Source organism: Heloderma suspectum, chromosome 4, assembly GCF_057233095.1.
Source record: "Heloderma suspectum isolate Gila_16-S chromosome 4, 16-S_ref, whole genome shotgun sequence".
In the NCBI taxonomy this organism is placed as follows: Eukaryota; Metazoa; Chordata; class Lepidosauria; order Squamata; family Helodermatidae; genus Heloderma; species Heloderma suspectum.
In genome coordinates, this window is record NC_139461.1 from 161,668,064 (window position 1) to 161,693,491 (window position 25,428).

At 46.9% G+C, this 25,428-nt stretch overlaps 1 protein-coding gene across 13 annotated transcripts in view; it reads left to right on the forward strand.

Moving 5' to 3' along the window:
* Window positions 1–25,428, forward strand: part of MTA1 (metastasis associated 1) — a 230,761-nt gene that overhangs the window by 26,610 nt on the left and 178,723 nt on the right. For 7 of the 13 annotated variants that reach the window (XM_084854828.1, XM_084854830.1, XM_084854827.1 and 4 more), the window contains one exon: window positions 17,054–17,147. In XM_084854828.1, coding sequence (XP_084710954.1) covers window positions 17,054–17,147 — 94 coding nt within the window. The other 6 variants (XM_084854839.1, XM_084854832.1, XM_084854831.1 and 3 more) reach the window with 6 other exon arrangements.

The window sequence follows — 25,428 nt, forward strand, 5'->3', positions numbered from 1 at the left end:
TTTTGTACACCAAGGCCATGCCTGCCTGTTATCCCAGTGATTTCTTGACTTCCTACTTTAGCATTCCAATCCCCTATGATGAAGAGGACATCTTTTTTTGGTGTTAGTTCTAGAAGGTGTTGTAGGTCTTCATAGAACCGATCAACCTCAGCTTCTTCGGCCTCAGTGGTTGGGGCATAGACTTGAATTACTGTGATGTTGAATGGTTTGCCTTGGATTCGTACTGAGATCATTCTGTCGTTTTTGAGATTGTACCCCAGTACTGCTTTTCCCACCCTTTTGTTGACTATGAGTGCTACTCCATTTCTTCTAAGGGATTCTTGCCCACAATAGTAGATATGATGGTCACCTGAATTAAATTCGCCCATGCCTGTCCATTTTAGTTCGCTGATTCCCAAGATGTCGATGTTCAATCTTGCCATCTCATGTTTGACCACCTCCAGCTTACCTTGATTCATTGATCTGACATTCCAGGTTCCCAAACAATATTGTTCTTTACAGCATCGGATTTTCTTTTCACCGCCAGACACATCCACAGCTGAGTGTCCTTTCGGGTTTGGCCCAGCCGCTTCACTCTTTCTGGCGCTACTTGGAAATACCCTCTGCTCTTCCCCAGTAGCATATTGGACACCTTCCGACCTGAGGGGCTCATCTTCCGGCGTCATCTCTTTTAGCCTTGTGATACGTTCCATGGGGTTTTCTTAGCAAGAATACTGGAGTGGGTTGCCATTTCCTTCTCCAGTGGACCACATTTTGTCAGAACCCTCTGCCATGACCTGTCCGTCTTGGGTGGCCCTGCACGGCATAGCTTATGGCTTCACTGAGTTACGCAAGCCCCTTCGCCACAACAAGGCAGTTATCCATGAAGGGGCTAAGATCATTGCTGATGTCTTTACTCTTTGGCATTGTGTTAACACACACCTGAATGCTCGAGACCAGCAAACTCTTGAGACTTCGGCTTTTATAGAGGTGGTCACACTTGCTGATGATCAATTACTCAAGGGCATTTGATTAGCAGCACCTGGCTGCTACTTTGCCTCTTCATACCTATGGAAGCAGTAAAGGTGTACTTAGTTTTTCACACATGGCTTCTCCATTTTGGCTTTATTTCTGTAAAATAAATAATGACACGGTGTAATATGTCATGTGTTGTTGTTCATCTGAGATTGTATTTACCTAATTTTAAGACCTGCTAAGGACCAGATGATCTTTATTATGTCCTGATACGTAATACCATAGAACTTAAAGAGGGTGTACTTTCTTTCTCACATGACTGTACATATAAAATTACTCACAGTGGGCATCTGAGTGTTGTTGAACATCATCCTGACAGCCATGATGGACAGCCTGATTCATCCAGAACAGCTCTATTGAACAGCACTGCAAGGACACAAGGTGGCAGGGAGGATGGTTTCAAGATGAAGTCTTTCTTTTACCTGATCATATTTCCCTCAAGTTTTCTGCCACCTGTGTTCTAGCTATTGTCCCAATTGTGCCAAGCTCCATAGTGAAGGGAGTGAAATGGGCTGTCTTTAAAGCCATAAATGGTTTGGGACCATGTTATCTGAAGGACTGCCTACAATTATGTGAACCTACCCAAGCATTAAGATCACTCTGCTCTCTGGCCCACCTGCAACGGCCATTAGCTTTCTCAGTGGTGTCCCCACACTTTTGAAACTCCCTCCCCAGGGAGAATGTTCATTATTGCTGGCTTTAAAAAAAGCCCTGAAGATTCTTTTGTTCCCATCTGCATTTGGTGCTTAACAATAATTAGCTGCTGCTACTGGGGTATGTGTGCATGTTTAATCGTAATTGTATGTTCATGATTCTCTAGTATTGTAAGCTGCCTTGTGAGGGCAGTGCACCCTGAAAGGTGGGTTAAAAATCTCTTTTTTAAATATTGATGATGGTGATGGGCTGTATGCCTTGGGACAGGGAGGTTGGGAGAAACTTTTTTCACCACTGACCCATCTCTGTATATCATAAAGTGGCTCAGGCTTTGACAGGAGTGTTAGCAATGCTAATTGCTAACAGGGAACTCCACCAGGTGCTGTCAGGAATTGTTCTGGATGCATTAACATCCAGAGGTGGACCATTCTAATTGGTTCCCCACCCCCTCTCAGGAATAAAGGTGCAGGAAGCCTAAACCTAAACACAGTGCTATCAGATTTAATATATATTTAAGTGGAAAATTACCCAGGAAATCCAACACAGTCACATTTGACTTCAAAAGAGGAAACTTCTCTAAAATGCGGGAACTGGTGAAAAGGAAGTTGAAAGACGGAATCAAGAGAATTAAATCCCTTCCAAATGCTTGGAGATTACTCAAAACCACAATAATAGAAGCCCAGCTAAAATGTATACCACAGGTTAGGAAAGGTAGCACCAAGTCCAAGAGGTCACCAGCATGGTTAATGAGCAGTGTTAAGGGAGCTATTAGAGAAAAGAGAGCTTCCTGCAGAAAATGGAAGTCTTGCCAAGTAAGGAAAACAAAAGGGAGCACAAGCTTGCACAAAGGCGATGCAAGCAGACATTAAGAGATGCAAAAAAGGCATTTTGAAGAGCATATCGCTAACAATACCAAGGCCGGCAATAAAGAATTATTTAAATATACCAGAAGCAGAAAACCAGCTAGGGAGGCAGTGGGACTATTGGGTGACAATGGAGTTAAAGGATTATTGAAGGAGGACAAAAGAGATTACAGGGAAGCTGAATGAATTCTCTTCATCCGTCTTCACTGCAGAAGATATAGGACAGATACTTGTGCCTGAACTGATGTTTTGAGGAAGGGAGTCTGAGAAACTGAGGCAAATAGTGGTGACAAAAGATGAAGTTCTCAACCTTATTGATAAATGGAAAGCAAATAAAGCACTGGGCCCAGATGGTATCCATCCCAGAGTTCTCAAAAGAACTCAAATACAACATTGCTGATCTAATAAAAATATGCACAGTGGCCAACCAGCTGTCAAACTACAAGTAGGACACAAGTGCAACAGCACCCTCCTGCCCATGTTCCCCAGCAACTGGTGTACATAGGCTCACTGCCTCTGAGGACTAGTAGCCACTGATAGCCTTTTCCTCCAGGAATTCATTTAACCCTTTTTTAAAGCCATTCAAATTGGTGGCCATCACTACGTCTTGTTGTAGAATTCCATAGTTTAACTATGCTCTTGTGTGAAGCAGTACTTCCTTTTATCTGTCCTGAATCTCCTACCAATCAGCTTCATGGGATGACCCCAGGTTCTAGTATTTTGAGAGAGGGAGAAAAATGTCTCCCTATCCTCATTCTCCACACCATGTATAATTTTGTACTCCTCTATCATGTCCCTTACCCTCTTTTTTCCAAGCTAAACATAGGGGAGATGTTCCAGCCCCTTGATCATTTTAGTTTCCCTTTTCTGCACTTTTTCCAGCTCTACAATATCTTTTTTTAGGTGCGGTGACTAGAACTGTACACAGTATTCTAAGTGTGGTCGCACCATAGATTTGTATAAAGGCAGTATGATATTGGCTGTTTTATTCTCAATTCCTTTTCTAATTATGTCTAACATGGAGTTTGCCTTTTTTTTACAGCAGCCACACACTGGTTTGACATTTTCATTGAGCTCTCCACCACAGCCTCAAGATCCCTTACTTGGTCCGTTACCACTAGCTCAGATCCCATCAGGCTATACTTGAAGTTGGGATTTTTTGCCCCACTGTGCATCACTTTACACTTCCTTATATTGAACTGTATTTTCCATTTTGATGCCCATTCTCCCAGGCTGGAGAAATCCTTTTGGAGCACCTCACAATCCCTTTTTGTTTTGCCCACCCTAAATAATTTAGTGTCATCAGCAAATGTGGTCATTTCACTGCTCATTCCTTATTCTAGATCATTTATGAACAAGTTGAAAAGCATTGGTCCCTGTAGGACCTCACTATTTACTTCCTTCCGTTGGAAAAATTTACCATTAATTCGTACTCTCTGCTTTCTGTTCTTTAACCAGTTACTGATCTATAAGAGGACCTGTCCTCTGATTCCATGACTGCTAAGTTTGCTCAGGAGTCTTTGGTGAGGGACTTTGTCAAAAGTCTTTTGGAAGTCCAAGTAACCAATGTCTGCCGGATCACCCCTGTGTACATGTTTATTGACACTCTCAAAGAACTCTAAAAGGTTAGTGAGACAGGACTTACCTTTGCGGAAGCCATGTTCGTTCTTTTTCAGCAGGGCTTGTCCTTCTGTATGCACACTAGTTAGTTACACACTATACGTATATATGGTTTTCCTACGAAGAAATGAAGCAGTCCTAAGAGAGAACGATCTTGAGTTGGCTATTGAGATATGATGCACCAAGGATCTTGCAACCTTGATATTTCTTCGTGATTGGGGGGTGGGGGGTCCTTGCTTTAAACTTTCCCCCTTTCCTGTTGATTACAATTTTAATCATCAAGATCATCAAGGACAATGTGTATTGTCTGCTTTTGACATTACAGTGGCTCAGGCAGCCATGGTTTGCAACCCTTCTTCTTCTCTTGGACTACACATTCCTTCATCTCCCTTGTACTCCAGATCTCTTCACCATGGATCAGGGCAGCATCTGGCATCCCAGTCTGGAAACACTACACCTCATGGCAAGGCCCATGATGCACCACACTGGTTATGACTGTGAACCCAGGAGGTGTTCACAGTCATGACTACTGCCCTAAAACCCTCCATGAGAGCATCCTATGATGCCCTGGAAGACATTCTCTGTGTGTGTTCACGAAAGAGGTCCGTGGCCTGAGATCTACAGTACCACCTCTGTCTTGGACTTTCTTCACTCACTGAAGAATAAGGTGCTCGTGTTATTAACGCTGCATGTATACTTGGCAGTGATCTCTGTGAGCCATGTCAAACTTGATGGTCTGTCAGCCTACTCACACCCAGATATCAAGCAGTTTCTCAAAAGATTAGCTATTCTCCTACCGAGTGCAGAAGGCCAGCCACTACAGGGAGGTTCCGCCTCCGGGACCGAGAAGACAGTCTCCAAATTAGCTTCCGGAGGAGGTGGGGCCTCTCCCATGCTCGCCAGCGGTACTTCCTGCCTCGTGGAAGGAGGCAGCGTCTCCTAGCTCTGCATGCGAGAGCAACCTAAAAAACAAGAAGACAAAAGAAAAGAAGAGCAACTTGCGGTCACGACGCAGGGGAGGCGTCTGGCATACAGAGGGCTGGCTTGCAGTGGGGAGAAGGATTCAGGGCCGCCGCTGCGCAGGCGCCAGGGAAGCTCCAATGCTCCGGAACCGCAAAGCGGGGAAAATCTGTTGCAGGTCAAGGCAGGCACCACTATCAGCCCCTTCCCCACCAACAACCAGCATGGTCTGGCAGAGAAAAGCCTCAGCAGACATTGGGGCCTATGAGGGGTGGCGGTGGCTTCCTTTGCCCCACCTCCCTCCGGGGAGCACAAGTGGTCCTGAGAGTGTGAGTCAGGCGACAGCAAGGCCCCTCGTGTCCCCCCCCACTACCCGATCAAGGAACTGAAAGGGCGGGAAATCCAGGGCCCTCAGGCCCACGCCTCCGCTTGGAACCTCAGGAAGGGTGGGAAATGGGGGACTCCAGTTCCCCACCTTCCCCATCACAGGAGCCTCCGGAGGGAGGGACGGGGGGCCAGGAGCCCAGCCATAGGCCCAACCCTGAGGGCCAGCCCGCCCCCCCCACAAGTCCAGGAAAGGGAAAATTCTATGCTGGATTTACTGGAAGAGGCCATTCGCCAAATCAGAAGCAAGGCCTCCCCCCGGGAGAGGACGAGACACCATGAGCGCTTCCACAGGAACTCATCCAGGGAAAGGGCCCATCCAAAGCGATGCACCTGCTCACAGTTGTCCAGCCACAGCTCCATGGACATTCAGCACAGCAATTCACGCTCCAAACGGAGGTGCAGTCACACCCCCATCCCTGCGTCCTCTCTCGGAAAAGCCAGCAGAGGGGAAGGAGGAGGGAGGCCTCGGGCAGGTCCCGCTCCACCTCAAGTGTGGGCCTCTCTGGAAGGAAGCGCACCAAATCCTCATCTCCACCCATTCAGAGAAAGGAAGTGAGGAAACATGGAGAAGGGAGCCGAAGGGCCAGATCCCCTTCCTCATCCTCGGCCAACCTCTCTGACTTCCAGATTTCCAGATCCCTTTCCCCCAGATCAAGCTCATCAGAGTCTGAGGGGGGAGACGCCTCGGAGGGAGACAAGCCCAAGGAAAAACTCCAACAGGGCCGTCTTTTCTCTGCGGAGGCATTTCCCAGGTTAATCTCCAAATGCTTTAACATCTTGGAGCTTCCATACCAGGAAGAAGATACAACACCCCTCCAAGGTAAGGCAAAGAGGGCAGGAGCAGTGGTGGCCTTTTCATCTCCCCCACCTCCCCCTCCATGTGCCATTCCTATTAAGTTTGGAAGAGATTCTATGCAAGGAGTGGTCCTTGCAAGGCCAGCTAGATCTAAGACACTCCACTGCCACTGTGAGAAGTTCTGTTGCCTACAAGAGGATGCCATGCAGGATCTGTTAATCCCGAGTGTAGATGAACCAGTCGCAGCTCTCAACTCCAAGGCCCTCCTGACCTCAGAGCAGGATGCGCTTCGCTGAGACCAGCAGGATTGAGGGACTGAGGCAGCCCACCGCAGAGGCCTTGAAGCCTCAGCTACATCCGTGCGGGCAGCGACCACATCTACCATTGTTGCCAGGGGCATCTTCATGATGGCAAACGGTCTGCTCCAGGGCAGAGACCTAGGGAAGGACACGCGTGAAACCGTACAGGACATGGCAATGGCAGCAGCGTTCCTCGCCGAAGCATCGCTATACTCCTTCCAGCCAGGGGCAAAGGCCATAGCATCTAATGTTGTGGCAAGAAGAAACATTTGGCTATGCAGCTGGGGGGTGGACACCAAAACCAAATCCAACCTGGTAGGCGTTCCCTTCTCAGGTAAGCTGCTGTTTGGGGAAGCCTTGGACAAACTGCTGGTAGAGACAAAGGACAAGAAGAAAGCCTTGCTAAACCCAGCAAAGAAAGAGGCAAAGCGCTTTCAGGTGAAGCCCAAGCCCTTTTGTCCCTTCAGGCCACCCTTCCCCTCACATATGTTCCTACGGAGGGAAAAGCCAAACAACAACATGACATCAGGGCCAAGCCAGACAACCTCAGAGCCTCCCCCACCCCGGCAAGGCAAGACCACCAGTTCAGCATGTCTCACCATCCCCCCCAGCGGGGGGACGGCTGCGGGACTTCGCAAATGCCTGGAGGAGGCTCTGCTCCAACAGCTGGGTCCTGGAAACAGTGACGGAGGGCTATTCTGTAGAGCTCCAGAGACCACCCAGGGAGCACTTCTTCAGTTCCCCCTATCAGAAGGACCCAGCTGGGCATTTGAGGACTCTCGCAGGCATACAACACCTCCGTCAGATCCAAGCCATCAAGAAGGTGCCTCGGAAAGAGAGGGCTTCTCCCTCTTCTTCACAGTCCCGAAGAGGAATGGGGGGACCAGAGCCATTTTGGACTTGAAGAGTCTCAGTCGCTGCCTAAAGAAGCAGAAGTTCTGAATAGAGACACTCAGTTCCATAAAGGAGAGCCTCCAAAGAGGGGACTTCTTAACCTCAGTGGATCTGGCAGAGGCCTATCTGCATATTCCCATCCAGCCTTCTCACCGCAAGTTTCCGTGCTTCAGCTACAGAACAAAACAATTCCAATTCAAGGGTCTTCCCTTTGGCCTAGCCACGGCTCCAAGAGTGTTCACAAAGATCCTCCTGGCCCCAGTAGCCTACCTGAGGTCAAAGGTAGCCTACATCCCTATCTGGATGACATTCTAATCCTCTCACCATCATGGGAACAGTGCATGCAAGACACCAGTGCCACTCTTTCAACCCTATGGTCTCTGGGGTTCGTCATCAACGAGAAAAAGAGCTCCCTGTCACCCTCACAGTCCATACTCCATCTAGGGGTGACCCTGAATAGGGCCATGGACATTATGACTCTATCCTTGGACAGGCAGACTACAGTAAGCAGGCCAGTAAGCAGGCTGGTGGCCCGGATCCAGACTAAAAAGAAATCCTGCCTTAGAGAGCTGGCAAAACTGCTGGGCATAATGGTCGCTTGCCAGAAGACTGTCCGGTGGGCAAGGTTCCATGCAAGGCCCCTACAGTCGTTCCTCTTGGCCTTCCAGATGGAAATAACAGCCAACATCAACCCAGCGGTGCGAGTTCCAGCAGAAGTCTCTCACTCCCTGTCTTGGTGGTCACACCCACCCAACCTCGTGGGGGGGTCACTATCCAGACTTCGTCGTTCACCGCCCTGACCACAGAGGCTTGCCTCACAGGATGGGGGGCTCTCTGCAAGGGCCACCACACCCAGGGCCTATGGACCACAGAGGAATCTTGCCTTAGCATCAGCGTACTGGAACTGAGGGCCATCCGCTTGGCACTGAGACACCTAGCTCCACAGTTAGAGTCCCAGGATATTCTGGTCAGAACAGACAGCATAGTAGCGAAGGCATACTTGAACAACCAAGGAGGAACTCGGTCCAAATCCCTTCAAAAGGGGGCCATGATGCTTTTCAGGTGGACTCAAAAACACCTCCACTCCATCAGGGCGAAGCACCTAAGGGACGTACTGAACATCCAGACTGACTGGCTCAGCAGGATGTCTCTAGACCCAGGGGAGTGGTCTCTCCACCCAGACACTTTCATTTGGCTGACAAACCGGTTAGGCTGGCCCTGTATAGACCTCTTTGTGTCCCAGCAGAATGCCAAGCTCCCCAAATTTGCCACTCGCTATGCCACAAGAGGCGCCGAGTTCACAGACGCTGTGACCAACAGGTGGCCCGGAGGGCTTCTATATGCCTTCCCTCCTCTACCCCTCATCCCGAAGGTGATCCGGAAGCTGAGGGACCAGTGGGCGGATTTGATCCTGATAGCGCCCAATTGGCCGAGGAGGCCATGGTATGCTGACCTAGTAAACCTGTCCATGGCCAAGCCTCTGACTTTACCACCCCGACACGACCTACTGACTCAAGGCCTGATCACACATCAGGATCCAGGTTTCCTGAAACTAACTGCCTGGAAGTTGAGCGGAAACTGCTAGGGGTCCAGGGCTACTCTTCAAGGGTGGTTTCCACCCTCCTAGCCTCCAGGAAGTCCTCCACTAATAGATCATATGAGCGCATCTGGAAGGCTTTCATCATATGGCCCCAGACTACAGGGAGGGACCCACTAGTCATGGGCGTAGGAGATATCCTGGAGTTCCTCCAGGAGGGCCTGTCAGGCCTTAAAACTAATACCCTAAGGAGACAGGTTTCTGCCTTAGGATCCATTCTAAGGGAACTGTGAATGGGGACCCTAGGTTCTTACCCCCACATCAAGAGGTTCCTGAGGGCGGCTTCACTGATCAGCCCTCCCCTAGTGTGAAGGTTCCCCACGTGGAGCCTCAACACTGTGCTCAAGGCACTGTCCAAAGCCCCATTCGAACCCTTAGGGGCTGCCACACTTAAGGTGTTGTCTCTCAAGACAATGTTCCTTCTGGCTATCACGTCCGCCAGGAGGGTCTCTGAACAGGGGGCTCTCTCAGCGGAAAAGGAGCTTTGTATTTTTCACAGGGACAAGGTGGTCCTCCGCCCTGACCCAACCTTCATCCCCAAGGTCAATTCGGATTTCCACAGAGCCCAGGAACTGGTCATCCCATCCTTTTGCTCTAACCCTTCCAGCCCCCAGGAAAGGGAGTGGCATACCCTGGACGCCAGGCGGGCCCTGAAGTTCTATCTAGATACAACCAAGCCCCACAGTGTCCTTCAGACCATCCTCCTTGGGCAAGAAGGTGTCAGTAGTCTCTCTGGCACACTGGCTTCGCAAGTGCATTGCACCAGCCTACACCTCCAGTGGTCTAACAGCCCCGGAGGGAATATTGGCCCACTCGGCTAGGGGGATGGCCACATCAGCAGCCTTCGGGGTAGGGCTCCACTTGAGGAGATCTGCAGGGCAGCCATGTGGTCATCTGTGCTTACATTTACACGTCACTACAAAATCAGTCTTTTTGCCTCTGCAGAGGGTGTCTTCGGCAGGAGGGTCCTCCAGAGGGGTCTGGAGCAGGGGGCCAGCCTAAGGGTTTATTGACCCACCCAGGGATGAACTGCTTTGGCACATCCCCGTACTGGCTGGCCTTCTGCGCTCGGTAGGAGAAATGGAAATTCTTTATTCACCGGTGAATTTCTGTTCTCGCTGAGGGAAGGAGGCCAGCCAGGCCCACCTGGGCCAGCCTCCTTCTAGGCGACTCTTAGGCTAGGCAGGCTTCACCACAGTTGCTTCCTCAGCCTGATCATCAATCAAGGTTGGCAGTTGAAGACCGTCAGGATGGAGGGTTTCTGAGGAGTTTCAGTGACTTGGAAGACGCAACTGGCAAGCATGAGGGAGGCCCTGCCTCCTCCAGAAGTTAATTTGGAGACTGCCTTCTCGGTCTTGGAGGTGGAACCTCCCCATACTGGCTGGCCTCCTTCACTTGGCGAGAACCGAAATTCACTGGTGAGTAAAAAATTTCCTTATCTCTACTGTCCAGCTCTGCCTCTTGGCTTGGAGCCTATTTATGATTCTTACTGAATTGACTACTAAACCTTTCGAGTGCTGGTCACCACTGACCTTCATCTATTAACCATGAAGGTGGCTTTTCATACTGCCATCTCGTATAGGGCTAGTGAACTCTGCTCACTGCAACACAACCAGACCTATTTGATTTTTCATAAGGACAAGATTGTCCTGTGGCCAGATTTGTCCTTTCTCCCTAGAGTTGTGTCACAGTTTCACATATCTGAGAAGGACATAGTTTTGCCTATGTTTCTTCCACAACCTAGATTCCTGTTGGAGGTAAAACATCACTCTCTTGACGTTTGGAGGGCTCTTTCCTTGTATCTGCAACATACGGCTTCGTTTAGAGCCACAAGATTGTTTGTGTGCCATGATGGTCCATGGCAGGGCAGCCTGTATCAGTGCAACACTTTGCTAAGTGGGTTTCCTCGACCATTCTTCTGGCTTCTCAGCCCACTCGTCTTCCAGCTTCTACAGATGTGCACAGCCATTCCACCAGGGCGGTGACTTCGTCCACAGCTTTCCTATGTGGAGTGCCTCTTCTGCAACTCTGTAGTGTGGCTAAGAGCTCTACTTTCATCAAGCTTTATTATTTATGTATGGTATTTATATACTGCTAAATATAATAAAATCCCTAAGCTCTTCACATATAAATACTAAAATCACATTTAAAATACAATATTAAAAACACAACATTAAAAACAATTCCAGTTACAATAAAAGCAATGCAAGGAGCAGTAAGATGGAGCAACATGATTAATTACAATCTGGGGAAAGCCTGGGTGAACAAGTGCATTTTCAGAAGGCATTTGAAGGATGCCACATTTTCTCCCTCCTGAACTGCACAGGGGAGGGTTTTCCAAAGGGTATCGAGAAGGTACTGCATGGTAACATTCCGTTAATTTTGGAATGACCAGCAAGGCCTCCTCTGACAATCTTAAAGGGCGGCTGGGTATATATAAGAGAAGGCAGACTGCTAGATATCCTGGTCCCAAGTTGTTTAGGGCTTTGTATGACAATAACATACTTTGTACGTGGCTCAGTAGCTCATAGGCAGCTAATGCTGTTCTTTTAACACAGATGTTATGTGAGCATACCTGGGTGTCCCTGTGAGCACCTGAGCTGCCGCATTCTGCACTAACTGCAGCTTCCAAACCATGCAATACCTCGATGGCAGCCCCGCATAGAGCACGTTGCAGTATTCTAATTGTGAGGTTACCAGTGCATGGATCTCCGTGGCTAGCCTATCCCTGTCCAGGAACAGGCATTGTTGGTGTACCAACCGAAATTGGTAATGGATGCTCTGGGCCACCAAGGTCACCTGGGCCTTGAGATACAGATGGATCCAGGAGCACCCCCAAACTATGTACATGCTCCTTCAGAGGGAGTGCGATCCCATCCAGAACAGGCAAACAGCCCAATTCCTAGACTTGGGAACTGCCAACCCATAAGGTCTCTTACCAGTATTCAGCTTCAATTTATTAGCCCTCATCCAAGCCAGAACTGCATCCAGGCACCAGTTCAGAATGTGCACGGCCTCTCCCGATTCAGATGTCATGGAGAAATAGAGCTGGGTGTCATCAGCATACTGGTGACACCTTGCCCCAAATCTCCTGATGACCCCTCCCAACTGCTTCATATAGATATTAAATAACATTGGGGACAGGATGGTGCCCCGTGGCACCCCGCAGTTCAGCTGCCATGGGGCTGAGGCCCAGTCACCCAGTGCTATTCTCTGGAACCGATCCTGCAAGTATGAGTCGATCCACTGAAGAACAGTGCCTCCAACTCCTAAATCACGGAAGCAGTCCAGGAGGATACCAGGATCAAAAGCTGCTGAGAGCTCAAAAAGAAGTAGCAGGGTCACACTCCCCTTGTCCCTCTCCCAAAGAAGGTCATCCATCAGGGTGACCAAGGCCGATTCCATTCCAAAACTGGGCCTGAACCCAAACTGAAATGGATCCAGATACTCGGTTTCATTCAAGAGCGCCTGCAGCTGAGACGCCAATACTCTCTCATGGACCTTACTCAGAAATGGGGTGTTTGCGACCTGGTGATAGTTAGCATAAATCTCTGGATCCAGGGAGGTTTTTGTCAGGAATGGTCGCACCACTGCCTCCTTAAAGGCAGTAGGGACTACACCATCACGTAATGATGCATTCAACACTCCCCTGATCCATTCAGTCAGTCCCCTGTGGCTAGCTCGAATAAGCCATGAAGGGCAAGGGTTGAGAGAGCATGTGATGGGTCGTACAGATGCAAGCATCTTGTTCACATTCTCAGGCTCCAAAAACTGAAATTGATCCCACAAAACAGAGTAAGACAATGCACTGGACACCACAACAGATATTGCATCAATTCATCATGAAGGTGAGTGATTTTATCCTCAAAGTGCCTTGCAAACTCATCACAGCAGGTCACTGGGTTTGATGAAAGCAGCCCCCGAACCACTTGGCTGGCTACTCAAGGATGCGATGAAGGTGGCAAAGTAAGCCTTCTTTGCTGACTTCACCGCCACACAGTAGGTGAGATTATACACTCTTATGCATGCTCAGTCACCTTCATGACAAGTCTTACACCACTTATATTCCAGCGTCTTCTGATTTGTTTCATTGTTTCAGTAAACTGGGAAGCCTTCCGAGCTCCGCATTTCCGAAGAGGGCACTCAGGAGCAATTACGTCAATGGCCCATTGCACCTCGCCATTCCATAGTGCAACAAGGGCCTCAACAGAATCGCCAGCTCTGGCTACTGAGAAATCCCCCAGGGCATTCAGGAATCACTCAGATTCCATAAGTCTCTGAGGGCAGACCATCTTAATGCATCCCACACCCCTGCAGGGAGAGACTGGTAACGTGAGGACAAATTTCACCAGGAAGTGTCTGACCATGACAATGGGGTAATTTCCACCCGTCAATATCCTAACCACCCCCCACATGCCCAGAGGCAAACGCCAGATCAAGGGTATGCTGTCATATTTTGGGGGCCTATTCGCTGAGGCAGCCCCATGGTTGTTACGGAGGACATGAAGTCCCGAGGTGATCCTGTTAAGGCAGCCTCAGCCTGGATGTTGAAATCTTCCAGGACCAGATTCCCAAGGTTTTCCAACACCACATCTGAGACTGCCTCAGCCAGCTTGGTCAGGGAATCCATTGGGTAGCAGGGTGGGCAGTACAACAGTAATACCCCCAATCTGTTTCTTTGGCCCAACATTAGTTACAGGCCCTCACAGTCTGTCCCAGGGTGGAGGGGTTTCCTGGTGAGTGAGATCCAGCTTTTATGGATCACAGCGACTCCCCCACCACACCCTGGACTTCCGGCCTGGGCTGATGCTGAACCAAGTAATCAGGTGGGCAAAGCTGGGTCACCTCTACACTGCCCAGCTCACCCACCCAGGTCTCTGTGATGCATGTCAGGTCGGCTCCCTCATCCACGATCATATCATGCATGAGTGAGGCCTTGTTATGAATTCACCACCACCATAACCAGGCCAGTAGCTAGTCCACCAGGAACCTGCAAGATGGGGAGGGAATCAGAGAGGGAGAGGGCTTGTAGCCATCAAGGTCCCCCACCACTCTGATGACATTTCCTTTCCATCATACCATACCATCCTTTACCCATGATAACTATACCCCCATATCACCTCCCTTCCATCTTGACCATCCTGGCTTGTAACACTTCTTTCCCAAAAAATTGGCAAGAAAAGAAAGGAGAGTAGAAAAAGAGAAAGAAGAAAAAGGAATGAAGGAGAAAGCAGGGGGGGAAATGTTTAAGTGCCACAGGCAAGAAGTAATAATTCTGCCAGCCAGTACATCTAAACCAACTCACTAAAATCTAATAATAAGGACCAATGATGACAAATTAGGGCAAATAAATGAGTCCACATCAGTGATTGCATCCCATTCCCAGTTGGATGGAAAATGTTAATTTATAACCTATATTCCTCCACTGACTCCCACTCAGGAAGGGAACCCATATGCTGCAAATTCCCCCACCCAGGTTCTCACCCTAGGTCAGGGATACAGGCCTGCCTCTCACACAGGAACCTGGTCACATTCTTATCCCCAGCCAATGGGGCGGATGTCCCCATCGACGTGGCTCTCCCAAGGGGCAACCCCCTTTGGTGTCACCCCTTCGAGGTTGACCCCACTGCGGTCAATTCCACCTCCCATGGCAGGGGTGGTCCTTGATGAGCCTCTTCCCAGAGCTGGTCCCATCACAGGTGAGTCTTTTCCCCAGCTCAGCCACAGCACAGTCCCCAGCCACAAGCCTTCAGTCGCAAGCTGCAACAGTCAAAGCAATCAAACAAAGCCAAGCCAGCACTCCCAGCTGGATGCCACAGCACGTGCAGATGCAGTGTTGTGTTGGGCAGTTCTCTCTGTAATATTGATGTGACATCTCCCCTCCTGCTGGCAAGTTACAGATTGCAAGTCATAGAGACTGTGAAGAAGGAGGACAGGTTGCTACTTGATGGCAAATATTTGCCCAGGAAATCTTTGGATCTTGGAAGACTCCTGTACCAACCTGCGTAATAGGCTACCTTGCAAAGATTTATCCAAAACAGAGTTATTTGGTTTTCACCATTTTTCTTACCAGTGTGCCTCTCATAAGTTTACAATTTTCATAGAGATATAACTGATATATTAAATGTATTAACATATTCAGATTGAATCCATTTGATTCTAATGAAGCATTCGAACAGAAGCATTTGTACTTTCACCGACCTAAGAGCCTGCTACAGGAAGATGAAATTTCCCAGCTGAACTCAAGAAAGGAATAAAATTACTTTCAGATAAGGAGGTTGAGAAAAGGGAGAATAACTGCTAAGCAATGTACATATTCAGATTATGACGCAAATGAATGAAGTATTTTAGAAAGACAAAACCTGCAAAGAAAAGCAGGTGGCATCCTGTTTTGAATGGAACTGTAGCTCAGAATTGCTGACAAGTAATGAAGTAAATATATTACTTCTGAAACATAGCTGATAACTTGAGGAAAAAATAACTCATTGTTAGAGAAAATCCTGTTTCGTGAGAAACATACATCAGCAGTTGATAAGAAATAATTTAAATATGAGAGAAAGATACAGGAACTAGAGGACATTCCACCTGTCCTCACAGAACCCAACATCCGTTCTCACAGGATGCTACTTCTGTCCTCAGAAGGCCCATTGAACCACTCCTCATTGACTTCTCTGCTCCATTCTGCTCCCAGCTCAGAAATGTTATTGGGTAATATGCTTTAATCCTTAAAGACAATGCTCCTAGATAAATGTAGAATGTTTTAAATTGTATTTTGCTCACAACCACTTTGGATATGTGTTTGATGCCCTTATATTATGAAATGTAAAAACTGCTTGAGATTTTGTAGTAAAAAATAAAAAGACACACCTGATCTCAGAGTCCTCTATTTCAAAAACAACCTCTGTGTGTTAATATCATGAATATTGTAAACAGTTCCTAGGTGACACCTTTGTACCTGGAATATGCATAAGATGGTTACGTACTGATTCATGATCAATGCTAAATGCCCAAATCCTATAGCATAATGTCCCAAGACAAGAACAAATCTGTCACAACCTGTAACTGTGGTTCTTCAAATGGCATCTGTGAACTCACACGACCCACTCTCCTCCCTGCTTCGATGCCTTGGTTATTTTTAGTTTTCTTAAACTGTTTTTCATTCATTATACCGCCATCGGCCCTGCACCTGACCTTCTGAAATTTGCAGGTTCTTGCCTATAATGTATGCCATTTTCATACACCCCCCCCCCCAATACATGGACGGAAGGGGAAATGACACACACACACACAGGCAAATTTAAGGCTCCCCTTCCACAGAAAATTCCAACTATCTTGGAATTTTGCAGGCTTCTTAGCTCAGGCCACCTCAGTGCTGCATGTCATTTTCATGACAATTGTCTACAAAGAACATAGGGGGATAGGGGAATCTGTTTTGGAATTCCCTAACCTGCAAAGGCTGCTCTTGCATATAGCCCCCTGCACCTATTGATCTGAAATGTCAGGCATGATCCCCTCAAAAGGGGCAACTACACCTGCAAACTTTATCCAATTCTGCCAAGAAAGTTATTGGCAGTTCCTTTTAAAACAAAATCAAAACTTAAAACACGCCTCGCATGAAAACCACTGCACTATTTGTCTGACATTTGGCAGATTTCATCCCCTCACAAAAGGCTACCATGCCTGCTGATTCTATCCAATGTTGTCAAACAGGAAAACAGTTATAGTTGTTTGTTTATTTCTAATGATAGTGAATGGGAGATTCAGATTGGGTCCCTGAGTGAAATTGGACCACCTCTAAATTATTCTGAGTCAAATTGGGCTGTTTTCTCAATTGCCAGGGGTCAAAACTAAGTCTTGCAGTTGGTTCGCAACCCTAATTTAAATAGCAACTATTTCAGTGAAGTCACATTGCTTTTTTCATTATTATTGTTGTTGTTGTTATATTTTTTTTTTATTTCCACTGTTACAGACAGCCAATGGAAATGTAGAAGCAAAGGTGGTGTGTTTCTATAGACGGAGGGACATCTCAAGCACATTAATTGTACTGGCTGACAAACATGCAAGTAAGTATTTTTATTACTAATAAATCTGTTGATCCTAAGATTACATTAAATAGTGAAATGTCATCATAGTTTTAAGGAGCATACTAGGAGGAGCTACTGTGTTGCATTGCTGTCTGGTGCTACTGAGCTGCTTTAACAGTTGGCCAAAGTTCTTTCGTTTTGTATAATGTCACTAAAAAGGCCTTCTAAAAATTGAAGTGTAAACTTGAAAAGTAAATGTTACTTCCCATAGTTCCCCATTTGGAGCTGACCAGAGGACATTCTCCACTTCTAAGGAGGAGATAGTGCTAACCTGGAAGACAGGTTTGACTTCGACTTCTCAGTTTTTTGGAAGGAGATGCTTCCTGCCCATCTGTCATGACCAAGGGGTTGCCCCCCACACACACACACTCCCATAATCAGGCTAAGGATCTGAGGATACTGAAGAGGAGGAAGGGTAGGTATCGAAAATTACCCACAGAAGATCCAACTCTACCAGAAACCTCTATGTGAGAAGAGACTGACAAAACATTCTTACCACCACCTCTGTGTCCTGAGAAGGTTGGTCTGTCCTCTTCAGATTCTGAGGACCCTTGGCAGAATTGAAGACTTCTCAGCCTTACTGGAGCCAGCACTTGAGGAATAGGTTATGGGCCTTATAAGCACTAGTATCTTCCTTGGGACTGAGACAGGAGCACCATACCTGGCAGCATGGTTATTTAATCGCTGTGTGCACTCTAGACCTCTGCTGAAGAAGCATCCCTGTTTTCTGCTCTTGGAAGTATATTTTTTGCTTGAACTTTGTCCAGCTTCATTCAGAGCTGTTTGTAATTCTGCTTCACTGCCTGAATTCCTGCCTTGCTTACCTGCTTCTGCCTGGGGCAGGGCCATATTCAGCCTCAATTCTCCTAGGCTCCACTCAGAGCTGTTCATGGTTCTGCTTTGTTTACAGAACTGTTGCTCTGCCTTCCTGGTTCTCCCTGTGGTCTCTGCTTGGAATAGATACCATTCAGGCTGGCACTGGTAGAGTAGAAACAGGGTCAAACTTGATATGCGAAAGAGGTAGTGGCTGACAAAAATGCAACCAAATATTCAACCCCTGTCTCCTGTTCTATAACATCAGTCTAGCAACCTTAATGTCTCAGAGGGAAAACTGGCCCATTCAGTCCAGGAAATGGCGACCTCAGCAGCCTTCTGGGAGAGAGCCCCACTAGAGGAAATATGGAGAGCAGCAACCTGGTCTTCCATACATGCCTTCACTAGACACTACAAGTTCAACACTCCTCCACCAAGGGTACCTTCGGCAGGTGAATCCTCCAGGGGATCCTTCTCCTCTAGGTCAGTTGGCCCACCTTGAGATGCACTACTTTTTCACATACACACCAAGCTATTTGGCCTCCTTCCATTGAAGGGAGAAATGGAGATTCTGTAGTCTATCTGTGAATTTCTGTTCTCTTGGAGAGAAGGAGGCCAGCTAGAAATTCGTCCCCCTCTTGGGGAGAAATAACCTCAGATTAGGTTCTCATTCTCTGCAGGCAACCTAGAATCTGAGGACTAAGAGAAGGGTACCAAGCTGTACCCCAAAGGGACCTCCAGTGAGAGCTGATCATGAAAGTTTGGTTGGGAGCATCATTGGAGCTAGAAGGGGAGGCCCTGCCTCCTCCAGAATTCATCAAAAGGAGACTGCCTGCCAGGTCCACTAGCTTGTTTCCTTCTCTCGAAGTGAACAGAAACTCATGGGCAAGTACAACATTTCCATTTTTGGTTCAGGCCTGTTCTGTCCAGAGCTCGCTCAATGAGATTGTCACATTTTGTACAAAACCATAGATTCCAGATCAACAAGAGCCCCGTCATGCTTTATATGTCTCAATCAGGGTCCATGCTTTGAAGGGGTGGTGGGTCCACACTGGTTGCCCTGCCCTTGATTGTCTGCATCAGGGTAGCTTATGTATGTAGAGATCTTTTCAAGCTGGACTACTGCAGTCAAGTTTCCAATGTGCATGGAAAGCTTATGTGCATTGAAACCTATGTGCGTAGGCTTCCTGCTCAGATGTCCACCCGCAATGTGTTGGATGTAAGGAGGTCAGTCTGGGAAGCTGCATTATATCATCAGTGGGGCCAGTGGCGCAGCCCTTCTTCCCCCAACTTGTGGAGACTCCTTGAAGGAGGTTAAGAGCAAACTCCCTCAGAAGATTCTGTTCGAAGCAACTGAGCTTTATTGTTGGTGGACAAGGCTATTCTTTTGGAAGAAAGAGCTCTGAGAATCATGAGCCTGGCCATTTAGACCATGAGGGTTCTACAACAGGATCTGATAACTCTAGCCAAATCCAAGGAATGCTTTATGGCCTTGGAATCAGTCCCCTGATTCCACTCCACTCCAGATGCCTCAAACAACTATCTTACATTACCAAACCAACAAATATGAGAAACAGCACATTACAATCTCACTCATGTTGGAAATTTCACTTGTTGGAGTAATCAACTGACCCTCATAATCTGAGGACAAATCTACTATCCTGAGAACTTCTCAGAATTACCACTGCTACAAATGCCAGTCTCAAGGGCTGGGGCACACATTGCAAGGATCCTTTGTACAGAAGATGTGGTCACAGACAGATTTCAGGAGGAGCATTAATTTCCTGGAACTCAAGGCAATTAATCTCACCTTTGAACATTTCTGGAGCATTTGGGATGGCAGACTTTCTCAGCAAGACATACAACGTCTTGACCAGGGCTTACATAAACAGACAAAGGAGAGCTAGATCTCAACCCCTGCTGAAGGAAGACCATGTTACCCATAGTTGGGCAGAGAGAAACCATATTACCATTCTGTATAGAATACCTAAGGTGGTCTTCTGGTTTGTTCATCCAGAGCTTGCCCTGTTCATGTAGCCACTGAGCAACCGAGTCCCAATGTTCTTCCAAAATTTCCCTGGGATGTGCAGAAACAACAGGTGTTCTAAAAGTCTCATCTCTCACCCAGATTTTTGTAATTTCCCCCCACTGAGTCTTATTTTAGTTCTGGGAAGTTCTAGGAAGACTTACTAATACAGTTATTTTTTCTTGTAGTTGGCATGATTGCAGAATTGGGTGTCCTTTCCTCAGAAAAGCAATTACATATTTTTCACAAGGTTTTTCTTAGTCCTGATCATTCCTTTATACTCAAAATTAATTTATATTTTGCAGGACCCAAGAACTCATTCTTCCTTCTTTCTGTCCTCAACCCTCTTGTCCAAAGGAGAGAACGTTGCACATTTTAGACAAGACAAAACCTGTGCATTAACGCAGTGCTTTGTTTCCTTCAACATGGCTATTATGGGGTGAGGGGGAAAGATATCTATAGCCACTGTACTCAGGTAGCTTAGGAATGTTTTCCAATGACCTGTTTTGTTTCAGGAGTCCCTGCCCCAGAAAGAATCAAGATCCATTTGGTGAGATTCATGGCTACTTCTGCTGCTACTTCTCGGAAAGAGTTCCCCTAAAAGGGATATTTAGGGTGGCAACCTGGACATCTGCTCATACATTTGCCAGGCACTACAAGACAGACTCCTTCTCCTCAGTGGAAAACATCTTTGGAAGAAAAGTTCTGCAGAGAGTCACTCTGTCGTGAAGAGTTCAGAATCAAACATGAAGGCCACAAGTTGCTTACCCTCCGTGGGATGTACTGCTTTTAAAAATTATAATGGAGAGTGCTTGTATAAGCTCTGCTGGATGAGACAAATAGTCTGTCTAACCTAATTTCCAACACAAGCCAGCTAGATGCTTCTGGGAAGCTCATAAGCAGGTCATAAAGACAAATGTCTACCCCCTTGTGTCCCCACCATGCAGTAATCAGAGGTATACTGCCATTGAGCTCAGAGCTATTAAGGCTAATAGATGTTGATAGACTATCCTCCATGCATTTGTTCAACTTCTATTTAAAGTCATCTACATTTAGGAGCCATCATCATATTCTGTGTCAGTGAACTCCTTTAGTTATATGTTGAATTAAATAGTACTTCCTTTTATAATTCTAATACTATGAGAGGGGGGAATCTATCAACAAGATGGGTTAAACAGGAGCTGACAGGATGGTTTAAGTAACTCGTTGTTGTTCGGTCGTTCAGTCGTGTCCGACTCTTCGTGACCCCATGGACCATAGCACGCCAGGCCTTCCTGTCCTGCGCTCTCTCCCGGAGTGTGCTCAAGTTCATATTCATTGCATCGGTGATGCGATCTAGCCATCTCATCCTCTGTCATCCCCTTCTCCTTTTGCCTTCAGTCTTTCCCAGCATCAAGGTCTTTTCCAGAGAGTTTTCTCTTCGCATTAGGTGGCCAAAATATTTGAGCTTCAGCTTCAGTATCTGTCCTTCCAATGAGCACTCAGGGTTGATTTCCTTTAGGATGGACTGATTTGACCTCCTTGCAGTCCAGGGGACTCGTAAGCGTCTTCTCCAGCACCACAGTTCGAAAGCATCAATTCTTCGGCGCTCAGCCTTCCTTATAGTCCAGCTGTCACAGCCATACATTACTACTGGGAAAACCATAGCTTTGATTAGATGGACCTTTGTCGGCAAGGTGATGTGTCTGCTTCTTACTATGCTGTCTAGGTTTGCCATAGCTTTCCTCCCAAGGAGCAAGCGTCTTTTAATTTCATGGCTACAGTCACCGTCTGCGGTGATCTTGGAGCCCAAGAAAGTAAAATCTGTCACTGCTTCCATTTCTTCCCCTTCTCTATGCCAGGAAGTGATGGGGCCAGATGCCATGATCTTAGTTTTTTTAATGTAGAGTTTCAAACCAGCTTTTGCACTCTCCTCTTTCACCCTCAACAAGAGGCTCTTGAGATCCTCTTTGCTTTCTGCCATTAGGGTGGTATCGTCTGCATATCGGAGGTTGTTGATAATTCTCCTGGCAATCTTAATTCCGACCTGTGATTCATCCAACCCGGCATTTCTCATGATGTACTCTGCATATAAGTTAAATAAGCAGGGTGACAATATGCAGCCTTGTCGTACTCCTTTCCCAATTTTGAACCAATCGGTTGTTCCATGTCTGGTTCTTACTGTTGCTTCTTGACTCTCGTACAGGTTTCTCAGGAGACAGGTAAGGTGGTCTGGTACTCCCATCACTTTCAGAATTTGCCACAGTTTGTTGTGATCCACACAATCAAAGGCTTTCGCGTAGTCAATGAAGCAGAAATGGACGTTTTTCTGGAATTCTCTTGCTTTCTCCATGATGCAGCGAATGTTGGCGATTTGATCTCTAGTTCCTCTGCCTCTTCGAAACCCAGCTTGTACTTCCGGTAGTTCTCGGTTCGCATACTGCTGAAGCCTAGCTTGTAGGATTTTGAGCATCACCTTGCTGGCATGTGAAATGAGCGCAATTGTGCGGTAGTTTGAACACTCTTTGGCGTTGCCCTTCTTTGGAATTGGAATGTAAACTGACCTTTTCCAGTCTTGCGGCCATTGTTGAGTGTTCCAGATTTGTTGGCATATTGAATACAGCAGTTTAACAGCATCATCTTTTAGGATTTTAAATAGCTCGGCTGGAATACTGTCATCTCCGCTAGCTTTGTTGTTAGTAATGCTTCCTAAGGCCCACTTGACTTCACTCTCGAGGATGTCCGGCTCAAGTTCAGTGGCCGCACTATCATGGCTATCAGGGACATTCAGATCTTTCCTGTATAGTTCTTCTGTGTATTCTTTCCACCTCTTCTTAATCTCATCTGCTTCTGTTAGGTCCCTGCCTTCTTTGTCCTTTATCATGCCCGTCTTTGCACAAAACGTTCCCTTGAGATCTCCAGTTTTCTTGAAGAGATCTCTAGTCTTTCCCATTCTGTTGTTTTCCTCGATTTCTTTGCATTGTTCATTGAAGAAGGCCTTCTTGTCTCTCCTTGCTATTCTCTGGAACTCTGCATTCAGTTGGATATATCTTCCCCTTTCTCCCTTGCTTTTCGCTTCCCTTCTTTCCTCAGCTACTTGTCAAGCCTCATCAGACAGCCACTTGGCTTTCTTGCATTTCTTTTTCTTTGGGATGGATTGAGTTGCTGCCTCCTGAACAATGTTACGGACCTCCGTCCATAGTTCCTCAGGCACTCTGTCTATCAGGTCTAATCCCTGAAATCTATTCCTCACCTCCACTGTATATTCATAAGGGATACGATTGAGGTCATACCTGAATGGTTTAGTGGTTTTCCCTACGTTCTTCAATTTAAGCTGAAATTTTGCAACAAGAAGCTCATGATCTGAGCCACAGTCCGCTCCAGTTCTTGTTTTTACTGACTGTATACAGCTTCTCCATCTTTGACTGCAAAGGACATAATCCATCTGATTTTGATATTGACCATCTGGTGATGTCCATGTGTAGAGTCGCCTCTTGTGCTGTTGGAAAAGAGTGTTTGCTATGATCAGCATGTTCTCCTGGCAAAACTCTTATTAGCTTTTGTCCTGCTTCATCGTTCCATGGGGTTTTCTTGGCAAAGATACTGGAGTGGGTTGCCATTTCCTTCTCCAGTGGACCACATTTTGTCAGAACTCTCTGCCATGACCTGTCCGTCTTGGGTGGCCCTGCACAGCATAGCTTATGGCTTCACTGAGTTACGCAAGCCCCTTCGCCACAACAAGGCAGTGATCCATGAAGAGGATTAAGCAACTCAGTTGTGCTCAAAATCAGTACATTCCCCAGCCACACACTGCCAAGATGCTCTGTTTCTTGATGCCTCTTAAACATCAGTGAAACAGATTATTTTCAAAACTTGCTTTGTCATTTTTCATTAGTGGCACAATCATCAATCATAATGACACTGGGAAACATGGCTGCAAGCACCGCCACCCCCAAGTCATTAGCAACAGTAACATGGTTGTCATGGCAGACATGAAGTCCTGAGCCACTCCACCCAAGGCAACCTCAACACGGATGTTAAAGTCCCCCAAGACTATTAAGTCAAGAGCACGCAAATTTGAGGAACTGTTGTCAGCACAACTATAAAATGGTTGCCATAGGCGGGCCTGGCTAGTTACAAAGGACAAGTAACCTGCTCAGAGGCATTCACGGGAAATTGAGATGGCAGCAGCTAGAGTCTCCCACTTTGATTTGAAGCAATCCCAGCTGCGAGTAAAAAAATATGAAAATATTTTTAAAATAAAAATTGGGAGGAGTACGGTGTCTTAGTGGGCATCACATTTCCTACTCCTGCTGTAAGCCTTGGGGTTCTCAAGCTCACCTCCGAGACCATCTCTGTCAGCTCAGGTAGGGAGACTGTTAGGCAGCAGGGTGGACAGTACACCAACAGAATCCCCATCTTGTCTATTACCCAGCACCAAGAACAGACTCAAAACTGGCTGACAGCTGAATGGGGTATCTGGTCGGTGAGAATCTTCAGAGACCATGGCTGCCTGCCCCCAGCCCCTGACCTCTCAAGCTTTGACTCATGCTGTACTCCATATTCTGGAGGACACATTTGAAAGAGGTTTACACCTTTCCCTTCATCCAGTCAGGTCTCTGTATTGCACATCAGATCAGTTTTCTCTTCCTGGACCAGATCACAGATGGTCACCTCCTTCCTGTGACTGACCTAGCACCTTGAGACTTGAGGGGACTGCAGAAAGGCCACCACTCTTATCCAGGCTGGGGGATTGTCTGCAAGGCAAAATAGCACATAGATGTCGAGATTGGCTTCACAACACCTGACATCCCTGTCCCCCACCACTATAATACCCTCTGTCCATTACTACTTCTGTGGTGGCCCCTTCCTCCCTAACACTCAATTATGCATTGTACAGCTGCAGGAAGATTGATGTATACATTTTTTTATCCTGATAAATATTAAGCTGCATAGTAATATATCTTAAAAGCAAGAAGTGATCCTTTTGACCTTAAGATGGAAAATTATGGAGTGAAATTTGTTCTCCAACTGCAGATAATATGAAGTAACTCAGGACTCTCAGAACTGAAGGATTATATAACAAGATTAGTTACCCAACTGCATTAAGTGTATATCTTTTTCGTTCTTTGTAGGTGAGATAGTGTGGATAGACAGCATGTTTATTGAGAAGTAAGTTCTGTTGAGTTCAGTGAACTAAGTAAGTTCACACAGAATTGTAGTGTTAGTTTATTTTAAAAGATACTGTAGAAAGTTGGTGAATAGATAACTAGGGCAGAGATGATAAGTGAAGAATGGACCTGATAACTTGGGGCCAAGTAGCATTAGGGTGAGAGGGAAAGCAGCAGGTGGGGAGGGAAAGGGTTGGCCCCTCCCCTTCATCACTCCTCAAATCCTGGCTACTCAGAATCCTCCCTGTCCTGTCTGAAGAGGAGTTTAGGG